Raw genomic sequence first — 12140 nt, 5'->3', positions numbered from 1 at the left:
GTAGTGGGATACTTACTACACTTACAAAAGTCAAATCTAGCCTTCTCTTCCATTAAAATACACCTTGCAGCAATATCTGCATACCTGCAGATTACCCATTCAACTTCACTGTTTAGGATACCCGTCATTAAAGCATTTATGGAAGGCCTAAGAAGAATAATACCACCAAGAACACCACCTGTTCCTTCATGGAACCTTAACATCGTCTTGACTCATGGGACCACCTTTTGAACCCATGCATTCTTGCGAAATACAATTCTTAACCTGGAAAGTTGCATTTCTCATTGCCATCACATCTCTAAGAAGAGTAAGTGAAATTCAGGCGTTTACAATACAAGAACCTTTTATCCAAATACACAAAAATAAGGTTGTACTTAAAACCAATCCTAAATTCCTACCAAAGGTTATTTCACCGTTCCACTTAAATCAAACGGTAGAGTTACCAGTGTTCTTCCCACAGCCAGACTCAGTAGCTGAAAGGGCACTACATACATTAGATGTCAAAAGAGCACTAATGTACTACATCGACAGAACAAAGGAGGTTAGGAAAACAAAACAACTGTTTATTGCATTTCAAAAACCTCATACAGGAAACCCAATATCAAAACAAGGTATAGCCAGATGGATAGTTAAGTGCATCCAAACCTGCTATCTTAAAGCAAAGAGACAACTGCCCATTACACCAAGGGCACACTCAACCAGGAAAAAAGGCGCTACCATGGCATTCCTAGGAAATATTCCAATGCACGAAATATGTAAGGCAGCCACATGGTCCACGCCTCACACATTTACTAAACACTACTGTGAAGACGTGCTATCCGCACAACAAGCCACAGTAGGTCAAGCCGTACTGAGAACTTTGTTTCAGACTACTTCCACTCCTACAGGCTGAGCCACCGCTTTTGGGGAGATAACTGCTTACTAGTCTATGCACAACATGTGTATCTGCAGCAACAGATGCCATCGAACTGAAAATGTCACTTACCCAGTGTACATCTGTTCGTGGCATTGGTCGCTGCAGATTCACATGTGCCCACCCGCCTCCCCGGGAGCCTGTAGCCGTTGGAAGTTATCTTCAACATTTGTACATTTGAATATATATATATTACTTAACCTTAATTTGTACATACTTATTCATTCCATTGCATGGGCACTATTACTAACACACACAACTCCTACCTCACCCTCTGCGGGGAAAACAATCTAAGATGGAGCCGACGCCCATGCGCAATGGAAGCAAAGAGGAGGAGTCCCTCGGTCTCTTGACTCGAAAGACTTCTTCGAAGAAAAACAACTTGTAACACTCCGACCCAACACCAGATGGCGGACTGTGCACTGTGCACAACATGTGAATCTGCAGCAACCAATGCCACGAACAGATGTACACTGGGTAAGTGACATTTTCATTCCTGGGCATAGGCAGCCCACTGTTGGGGGGGTTCAAGGCAACCCCAAAGTTACCACACCAGCATCTCAGGGCCGGTCAGGTGCAGAGGTCAAAGAGGTGCCCAAAACACATAGGCACCAATGAAGAACAGGGGTGCTCCGGTTCCAGTCTGCCAGCAGGTAAGTACCCGCATCCTCGGAGGGCAGACGAGGGAGGTTTTGTAGAGCACTGGGGCGGACACAAGTAGGTACACAAAACACACCCTCAGCGGCACAGGGGCGGACGGGTGCAGTGTGCAAAGCAGGCGTTGGGTTTTGTATTGGATTCAATGGAGGGACCTAGGGGTCACTCTAGCGGTGCAGGCAGGGCACAGGGGGGCCTTTTCGGGCCAGCCACCAACTGAGCTAGGCAGAGGGTCACCAGGGAGTCACTCCTGCACTGAGGTTCGGTTCCTTCTGGTCCTGGGGGCTGCGGGTGCAGTGCTTGGTACAGGCGTCTGGTTCCTTGTTAAAGGCAGTCGAGGTCGGGGGAGCCTCTGGATTCTCTCTGCATGCGCAGCTGTGGGAGTCCAGTGGGGGTCGTCTCTGGCTACTCAAGAAGTCGCAGTCGCCTGGGAGTCCTCCCTGTTGTGTTGGTTCTCTGGAGCTCGAGCCGGGGGCGTCTGGTGCAGAGGGTGAAGTCTCACGCTTCTGGCAGGAAGAGTGAAGTCTTTAGAAGTTGTAAGAAAGTTGCAAAGTTGTTGCAGGCTGTTGAGCAGAGCCGCTGCTCACGGGAGTTTCTTGGTCCTTTGGTTTAGGGCAGTCCTCTGAGGATTCAGAGGTCGCTGGTCCCTGTCGGATGTGTCGCTGTTGCAGTTTTCTTTCAGTCCGGAGACAGGCCGGTAGGGCTGGGGCCAAAGCAGTTGTCATCTCCATCATCTCTGCAGGACTTTCAGGTCAGCAGTCCTTCCTCTTGTTTCAGGTTGCAGGAATCTGATTTCCTGGGTTCCTGGGTGCCCCTAAATACAAAATTTAGGGGTGTGTTTAGGTCTTGGGGGCAGTAGCCAATGGCTACTAGCCCTGAGGGTGGCTACACCCTCTTTGTGCCTCCTCCCTGAGGGGAGGGGGGCACAACCCTAATACTATTAGGGGGATCCTCCAAACTTAAGATGGAGGATTTCTAAAGGCAGGGGTCACCTCGGCTCAGGACACCTTAGGGGCTGTCCTGACTGGTGGGTGACTCCTCCTTGTTTTTCTCATTATCTCCTCCATTCTTGCCGCCAAAATAGGGGCAGTGCCCGGAGGGGCTGGCATCTCCACTGCTGTAACAAAAGGGTTGTGTCTATGAGGCTCACTGCCAGGTGTTACAGTTCCTGCAGGGGGAGGTTTGAAGCACCTCCACCCAGTACAGGCTTTGTTCCTGGCCACAGAGTGACAAAGACACTCTCCTCATGTGGCCAGCAACTCGTCTGGTTGTGGCAGGCTGGCAGAAACTGGTCAGCCTGACACTAGAAGTCAGATTGGTATTCAGGGGGCATCTCTAAGATGACTTCTGGGTGCATTTTACAATAAATTTCACACTGGCATCAGTGTGCATTTATTGTGCTGAGATGTTTGATACCAAACTGCACAGATTTCAGTGTAGCCATTATGGAACTGTGGAGTTTGTGTTTGACCAACTCCCAGACCATATACTCTTATGGCTACCCTGCACTTACAATGTCCAAGGTTTTGATTAGACACTGTAGGGGCATAGTGCTCATGCACATATGCCCTTGCCTGTGGTATAGTGCACCCTGCCTTAGGGCTGTAATGCCTGCTAGAGGGGTGATTTACCTAGGCCACAGACAGTGTGAGGTTGGCATGGCACTCTGAGGGGAGTGCCATGTCGACTTAGTCATTTTCTCCCCACCAGAACACACAAGCTGTGAGGCAGTGTGCATGTGCTGAGTGAGGGGTCCCCAGGGTGGCATAAGACATGCTGCAGCCCTTAGAGACCTTCCCTGGCATCACGGTCCTTGGTATCAGGGGTACCATTTACAAGGAACTTTTCTGAGTGCCAGGGCTGTGCTAATTGTGGAATCAAAAGGTACAGTTTAGGGAAAGAACACTGGTGCTGGGGTCTGCTTAGCAGGGTCTCCCAGCACACTTTCAATCATAACTTAGTATCGGCAAAAAGTCAGGGGGTAACCATGCCAAGGAGGCATTTCCTAACACTTCTTGTGAAGGCTGAAGAGTCGTCGCCCGCAGAGGATGCACAGTCGGGAAAATGTTGCAGTTGCTGGAAGGAGCCGGAGAAACAATATTGTCTGTTCCTGGATTTTCCAGTTGCAGTCCAGTGGCCAGAAGATGAAGTAAACGATGCAGAGTAGTCCTGCTGGAATCTTGCACATTGAACCTGAGGACCCACCCAAGAGGGAGACACTAAATAGCCCAGGAAGGGGGATTTGTCAGCTAGCAGGGTGACCACTTATCAGGAGGGGACTGTGATGTCACCTACCTGACCTGGCCACTCAGATGCTCCCAGGGGGCCTCTTCCCTCCTTGGATTCAAGATGGCAGAATCAAGTGGCCACCTGGAGAGGAGCTCTGGGCACTACCCCTAGGGTGGTGATGGACAGGGGAGTGGTCACTCCTCTTTCCTTAGTTCAGTTTTGCGCCAGAGCAGGGACCCGAGGTCCCTGGTCTGGTGCAAACCGGTTTATGCAAACGTGCCCTTCAAAGCACACCAATGATTTGGGGAGGCTCCTCCCAAGCCATGTCACTCCTATTTACAAGGGGAGAGGGTATTGCCTCCCTCTCCCACAGGAAATCCTTTGTTCTGCCTTCCCCTGCTTGAGCTAGTCAAGCACCAGAAGGGCAGAAACCTGTCGGTGGGGTGGTAGCAGCACAGGCTGCTTGGAAAAACCCAGAAGACTGGTAGGAGCAATGCTTTGGTCCTCTAAGAAGCCCCCAGAGTGCATGGAATCATACAACCAATAGTGGCAACAGTATTGGGGTATAATTCTGACATGTTTGATACCAAATATGCCCAGATTTGGAGTTAACATTATGTAGCTGGACACAGGTAGTGAGTGACCTGTGTCCAATACACGGGTAAAATGGCGTCCCTGCATCTACGAAGTCCAGTGTAATGGAGATGGAGCTTGTAGGGGCACCTCTGCTTATGCAGGGGTGCCCTCACACACAGGTACCTGCACCCTGCCCTCTGTGCTAGGAGAACCTACAATAGTGGTGACTTACAGTGACCTGGTGTAGTGTCCTGTAGTGAAAGGGTGCTTGCACTTTTTCACGCAGGCTGTAATGGCAGGCCTGCAGACATATTTAGCATGGACTCCCATGGGTAGCACAATACATGCTGCAGTGCATGGGTATCCCCTGGCTCCCCAATGCCCTGGTTACCTAAGTACTAAGGACTTATATGGGTGCACCAGTATGCCAATTGTGGGGTGTGCACAAGTCTTATGCAACCAAATTTAGAGGGAGAGAGCACAATCACTGGGATCCTGGTTAGCAGATCCCAGTGCAGACAGTCAAAACAAACTCACTGGCAAAAAGTGGGGTAACCATGCCAAAAAGAGGGCACTTTCCTACGCCCCCTTCCTCAAAGTTCTGCCCTCTTGATTTTGAGTCGGACAGACCTTCAGTATGTCAAGGTTGGAGACTATTTAGTCTCTGACATACATCGCCGATGGTCCGACAAACTAAGGGCCATCGGAACTTTGGCTATTTGTCTGCCCACCCTGTTTAAAGTGGGGAGACAAGCTGTCAGTTTTTACTGTCCATCACCACAAGGTAAAAGGTGTGACACGGGACAGTGAAAACTGTTAAATGACCCTCATGTCATGGGAGAAAAATCCCATTGTGAGGGATGTCCTTGTTTTTTTTTATTTTTTATAATATATATTTCTTTTTAATCCTGTTTTGGAATGTGGCTTATGTGAAGAATTCTCTACCTTTTGCATGTGAGACTTCAGCAGCTTGAGGTTCTTGGCAAGATCTTTGTAACATCAGGTTGCTTAAGGGTTTAGGTTTAGCTTGCACTTTTCATGTTTAGCTGGAGGTGGGTGTTTACTAACTATCCTAAAATGCATTGAAGTAGTCTAGAATAGTTTGTAATTCATTGTAGATGTATTGGAGGTTGCATTACCTTTAATGCATGAAAGATCACAGCCTCAAGAAGACACAGAAATGGACAGCTATTGTTTACTGGAAATCCAATCCAACTACCAATAAGTCAAAATAATATTGTGTATCAGAAAATGAGAAGAGAGCATACATATTCTACAGGGATGTCAATTAAAAAATTGAAAGGTTGTATTAGGTTAAACAGTGACCAGAAGTAGAGCCAGAATGGTATTAGAGAATGGGAGTAATGGTGGTAATTGTGTATTGATGTCCCAGAGTAGATGAAGACTCTAGAGAACTTTACTGTAAGCAGTCCGAGGAAGAGATGGAGGCTATGAATAATGGTCTGAAAACAAGAGTCAGTTTTATGCTAGAGTGAGCAAAATTGGAATCTTCTTTTATGCAGATTGTAGAACCAGGTTTGGTTTGAGGCATTAGACATCAGGTCTTAAAAATCAAATGGAATGTTCAGCAGCACGGACTATGGAAGACCATGAATGGGGAGGTATCTTTATCTTCTCATTGTCAAAAGATACCGGTCAGCATTGTCACTCCTCAGCTTTTCTGACGTAACTGTATGAAAATATTAAATCTAAATGACTGTGTAAGTAAATTAGCTGCCATCATGCTTTGTAATTAAACACCTTTCAATTTAGGACTGATTAACTTGTGTGAAGATCTCTGTTACATTCAGTGCAAAATATTTTTCAATATATCCCTTTATTTTTTCGTAGGATACAGGCACCCATCTCCTACCATAGTAGCACGAACAGTTCGGATTCTACACACGTTACTTGCACTAGTTAACAAACACCGAAATTGTGACAAATTTGAAGTGAACACTCAGAGTGTAGCATATTTGGCAGGTAAGTGATAGTTCATTTTTAAATAAATAAAGCTTGTCATTGGAGGCCAGTTCCAGTTAGTGTTGAATTTGTTCAGTAATCATTAGCTTCAAGAGTGGATCTCAATGGCTTAGAATTACATTGCCTTGCAAGAATTTTCCCTTCTTTGTTGAGAAAAAAATCTGTCCTAACCTCTGAAATAATTGTATTGTTACCTCTACGTAGGATACTTTTTTGTGAAATATTACATCGTTTGATTTCATAGATCTGCTTTAACAGTTTTTTCAGGGTTTGCAGAGTGGGAGTTTCTCACACTTATGTCAGTCAACAGAGTTTATCTTATGTTACATTTTAAATACATTTCTAAATCTTATGGCATGTTCTAGAAATTCCTGAGTTAAAACATGTTTAGAGATTATGGGGGTTATTCTAACTTTGGAGGAGTGTTAATCCGTCCCAAAAGTGACGGTAAAGTGACGGATATACCACCAGCCGTATTACGAGTTCCATAGGATATAATGGACTCGTAATACGGCTGGTGGTAAATCTGTCACTTTTCCGTCACTTTTGGGACGGATTAACACCTCCTCCGAAGTTAGAATAACCCCCTATATTTTTTCATGGTTATTAGTGATTGCTATGTAACTAATAATTTTAATGATCTTGCCAATGGTATGAGGGCTCTCTTTTATATTTCTTAGCATTGCTTACGGTGTCTGAAGAGGTGAGAAGTCGCTGCAGTCTCAAGCACAGGAAGTCCCTTCTGCTGACAGATGTTTCAATGGAAAATGTTCCTATGGATACATATCCCATGCATCACAGTGATCCAAGTTGCAGGTAAGTAGGCTTTTGGCCTAAGGATACACTGTAGTATTAGAGACAATGATGAGTGATGAGTAGAGGACATTCTTGTGGAATGTTTTCTAGATAATCAACATTTTCTGCTAGAGCCAACATGCAGCTGCATTATGAGATGCTTGTGATTAGTTTAATGCCAAATTAGGTAAATATTTGCCAAAAAGATCTTTAAATGATGTGTTTTTATTTGGTCTGTCTGTATGGTTTAGAAATGAGTTGTATGTCATTTAAATAGCTGCAAATATACCCACAAAGAAAATATTGAGTGCTAAGTAGACTTGTGTTTTTATCATTAATAACAAATTTCAGTTATATTCACAACATTCAATCATTATTTGATTCTCTGTATAAAGCAACAGGTTTCCGTAGTCTGGGGTCTCTCTAGAGGACGTTTTTGAGTTGCTTTTGCACTAGACTGACTGACTGACTGGATGTACCTTTTTGTCATTATTACCTCTTTCTGTTTGTGAACATAGGTCACCCTGGACATTAACTCAGGTCTATTTCCACTTGACTTTTTTTCTGTTTGACTTTATTTCATCTTAACTTTTTTTGTGTAGAGTTACAGGCATGCATTAGCAAAGACTTTACTTTCTAAAATTTGAATATTGCTTTTTAGGTTCCTGTTGTTGACTTTACCATGCCAATAGTATTGTATGGTACAACTCAGTGAAGCTCAGTTGCTGCACACTTTCTTGCCATTCATGCGATCTACACATGATAAACTATTACTTAAATATCGACTACCTCAATCTCTCCATCAAGACACTGTTGCAAGAGCCACAAGCCTGGGTACCTCCGCTGGTTCGGGGTGGGGTTTGAGTTGGGATGAAGTGAGAAGATAAGTCTGTGATGGAGGAAGGAAGATTTGAAAGGGGATTTCTAAGATAGTCATGCACACTTTTATAGAGGTCATTTAATGAGTGTAAAAGAATAACACAGACAGTAAAAGGCTTCAGAGCACAAATAGCAAACTTTTGGTGTGTGAAATTCAAATACCACATGAAATAAGGAAAGGAGATACTACGTGAAAAGGAAAAATGAAAAATAAATTAATGAGCCGGATGTCACTGTCACGTTTTGCAGGAGGTGAGGAACCCAGGAATCTTCAGGTTGTGATGAATGTAGATAAATTTGCTTCTTCATGTAGTCTGAGGGAGGAATTTCAAGAGGCCTAATATTTTCACAGCCAATTTGTGTCGATCTAAATGCTATTTAAGGAAACTTGACATGAATGCAGTGGATCTAGGGATTCTGGAGCATAATTTATCTAATTGAATCTGCAGATTCAACTTGACAAAAATTTAATGGATGAGCGCACAAAATATGGATCATCGGGTCAGTTGAACTAGTTGGTGCCAGTTTTCTAATGTCATAAAAGGAATCTATGAGATTTGTCATCATTTGAGGATAGTTTTCAGGGTTCAGCCAACAACACTTTGACTGTGTCAGCCAGCAATGCATGTAGGCATTAAAAAGCAAGAGAGAAAAGATTGGGTAGATCTTCAACTGTTGGAAGTGCGTTAAAAGGAAATAATTTAGTAAAAGAAGGAAAATACTAGCCCATCAGCCTTAAAAAAGAAAATAAAATAATTCGGTATGGAGAGTCATATTTTATCGGGTTGAGTTATTTTTAGGACCTATTCACCCATTCGGGGGAACTGGCAAAAGAACAGGTGTTCTGTTCAGTCAGATAGTGAAGGAGCAATAAAGACAGCTTTAAATATTTTTATCTTGACACATTTGCTCTTAGTTCAGAGACAGAGGTCAAAAGTCAGTTTGTCTTCTTACAATTACCTTTCCTTCCCTGAGTGCAGAGTTCCAGGATTTTGTAAAGTGAACTGTCTGACCTGCTGTACAAAAAATGTGAAATGAAAGTCTGTGGGATGCCAGATTTTTCACAGACATTTAAATAGCTAATAAGTCAACTGTACGAACATTTAAAAATATATTTCAGTAGTTGTGAGATCCCATTTTTTTGTATTTCTGAGTGATAGAAAAATATTTTACTAGGATGAAAACAAATCAGAACACATTACTTGGTGATGTGCAAATGAAAAATGGTTTCTGAAGCCCAGTTGTCACAATTTACTGTTAATACGCTATATAGTTTTATCAGTAATGATGCAAGCTAGTGGGAAGTTTTTCTGGCCATTTCTTGGAAATTTACTGTCTGTAAATGACAGTGAGCTACCACTTCATGCCTTAGTAATATATTTATTATAAGTGAGTGTTTAAACAAAAGCTGAAAAACACTCCTTAACCTGCCCTGATGGCAATGCTGTTAGTAAACTAAGAGGCATGTCAGTGATCATGTGAACCTTATATGTGGGCCTCATTTATGAGAAACTCATGCATGTGCAGTACAGCAAGTAACTTTGCTGCACTGCGTGACAGGGAAAAGGCAGGAATGTGTCATATTTAAGGCAATGCTAAGAGCCAACACAGACATCCTCGCACCATGGTGCAAGGGTGCCTGCATTACATGCAGGATTAGCTCTGTGCAGGAAGGAAGAATTTCCTGCCCAACATTTATCCTGGGAATCGTCGTTCTATGTGTGCTGCAAAACGCAAGGAGCAATAGAGATAGTTCTCCTTGTTACACCTCCCCTGGGAACGTGTACGATTTTGGCACATCCCCAGGTTTACAAGTCCTTGTAAATCTGAGGATGCCTCAAAATCCATGAGAGATGCGCGGGAGCACCCATGCAGCGCCCATGGAACACCTTTCCAGGACAGAGTAACACAGCAATTTGCACTGCATTGCGTTACTCCAAATTTTTGGACCCACTCAGAACCACATAAAGTGGTTTTGTGTGGCTTCAAAAATTGGTGTTAAGATTTACGTATCTGGTGCAAGAGAGATGCACAAAACCTCATAACTAGGCCTCGCATTATACACAGGGCAAAAGTTTAGTCTATTCTGTCAACAAAAGAGGTGTTTTTTGTACAGCAGAAATGCTGAACTCACATATTTGAAGGTGCAGTCATACAGGAGAATGAAGAAAAAGGTGACTCTGTAAAATAAAATATTTGCCTACACAATTTGAGACCCGTTTACGAATCTAGTACATTAAAGTTGTGCCCGAAAGTGACTGGGGTGGGTGGGGTATACACTACATCCCCCAGCCTAACCCGCGGCAGGAGGGGCTGCCACCTACATCCGTGTGCCTGGAGACCCTTTCAATCAGACGCTTCTCTCCCACTGCGCATGACTTGCCAGAAAGTGCTGGGGGTGGCGCTCTACATCCCCCAGCCTAACTCACAGCAAGAAGGACTTCCAGCTACATCGTTGCGCAAGGAGGTGCTTTAAATTGGATGCTTCTCTCCTGCTGGATGAGATGTGCCCGGGCCAAGAGCAGGCCTTTTTGCGCTTGTCCGCGGACGGACGAGGCTGGGCCCATTCTCTGACATCATGCTCAGGGTAAGTGCTTTGCCAGCCCTGAATTGACTAGTCTGGGGCTAATATAAGTTAGTAAATTGACTCTCCTCTTTTTCGTGATTGTGGGTATTTGTGTTTGAGCCCCTCCCCAGTAAAGACAGTGGGGAAAAAGTAAAACCCCTGGATGCCCTTCCCAAATCAATCAGTATAGACAAAAATATTCTAGAGGGTGGTCCCAATGTCATCTTATTGAATGAGAGTACAGCGGGTAGTCCACCCTGTCCCCTGAGTGGGCTCATTTATCGATCTGCACACTGTGTCTGATGGTTTGCAGCTGGGTAGGAAGGATGATTGTCTCCATTCCCACTGGTGTGTGCTCTGAAGCCCCTACTCAGACACTGCCAGTTTCAAAGAGGCCCAGACTACAACTAGAGGATGGGAGAGCGGAAGCGATATCCAGTAACAATGTGGGCTCTACAACTGGTGACAAGCCCAATGTGGGGAGCATGGCTGTTTTCCGTATTGGGCAGAGACTTTGGTGGAATCATTACAGAGCATCATTTATAAAGAGGTTTCATCCATACACAATAGGTTGGGAGATATCGAAAAAAGCTTTGCAGGATAACTCTCCAGTCATTCGAGTCATCCCCGAATCCAGGTGGTTGCCCAAGGTTTTATTGCAGGAGATACTTCTGAGGCTGTCGCTGGCCCTTTGCGTGGTGCGCATTTGGCTGGTGAGGCTTCTAGCACCAAGCTGGGTTCCACTGCACAAGAAATGGATGGACTTGACCCTGCTAGGTCTACAAGGTCCTTAGCGGTTCAGTCCGAAGATTGTGCAGATGGTTCTGCTCAAGGATCTACTGCCCGCCATTTGCCTAGGGGCAGCTAGTAATAGATTTCCAGGCCCATATGTAGCAATTTTGGCCAGAGTATCAGAGCTACAAGTGAGTCAGAAGGAAGGCCAAATAGATTTGACCAATAAATGTAATAACTAGTTGGTCCATCAAAGGGTCTTCTCCTTCTCTATGGTGTCATGATATTCTCCTTATACGCCAGTTGGGTTGGCTGGGTCATGGTCCCAAGACCATTGAGGGTGACTGCGTTATTGCACTTGTTGTACAAAGGCTACTTTTTACACCCGTGAAATACATAGGATAAAATCCTATTTGGTACTTCTCCCCCTAGGTTATTTCTATAAGCCTAGTTTCTCTTGGGGGGGAGAGGGCACCAAGCTTTAGGAATCGCAGCCATGATGCCCCTTGGTTATATAAGACCAAGATACTTAGGAATGTTGGTTTTGTCCTCCCCACTGCAAATCAGCTTGAGGGCCTTGAGAGTCTTGATGGAGTGGATTGACTTGTCGGTGGTTAGTTGGGCATTTCCTTGAAGGAGAACACTGATGGATATGAGGAGGGTGGAAGTTCAGGGAGTGGTCTTTTGAAAGGTAATCTAAATACTGTGGACAGAATCCCAGCACAGTTCTCATCTGTCAAGGATTTTAGAGCCGGGGGGACCAATGATGGGGAATTTCAAACCCTCAGTAGAGCAGGAGTGGTTTCTTAG

The 12140-nt window shown here is 44.6% G+C and overlaps 1 protein-coding gene across 8 annotated transcripts in view; it reads left to right on the top strand.

The window, feature by feature from the left end:
- Positions 1 to 12140, top strand: part of NF1 (neurofibromin 1) — a 1379374-nt gene that overhangs the window by 1060513 nt on the left and 306721 nt on the right. For all 8 annotated transcript variants that reach the window (XM_069226659.1, XM_069226655.1, XM_069226657.1 and 5 more), the window contains 2 exons: positions 6227 to 6358; positions 7039 to 7174. In XM_069226659.1, coding sequence (XP_069082760.1) covers positions 6227 to 6358; positions 7039 to 7174 — 268 coding nt within the window. The remainder of the gene's footprint in view (positions 1 to 6226; positions 6359 to 7038; positions 7175 to 12140) is intronic.

Source organism: Pleurodeles waltl, chromosome 3_2, assembly GCF_031143425.1.
Source record: "Pleurodeles waltl isolate 20211129_DDA chromosome 3_2, aPleWal1.hap1.20221129, whole genome shotgun sequence".
Classification (NCBI taxonomy): Eukaryota; Metazoa; Chordata; class Amphibia; order Caudata; family Salamandridae; genus Pleurodeles; species Pleurodeles waltl.
The sequence above is the reverse complement of the archived record's forward strand: the minus strand, read 5'-3'. Positions and strand labels throughout refer to the sequence as shown.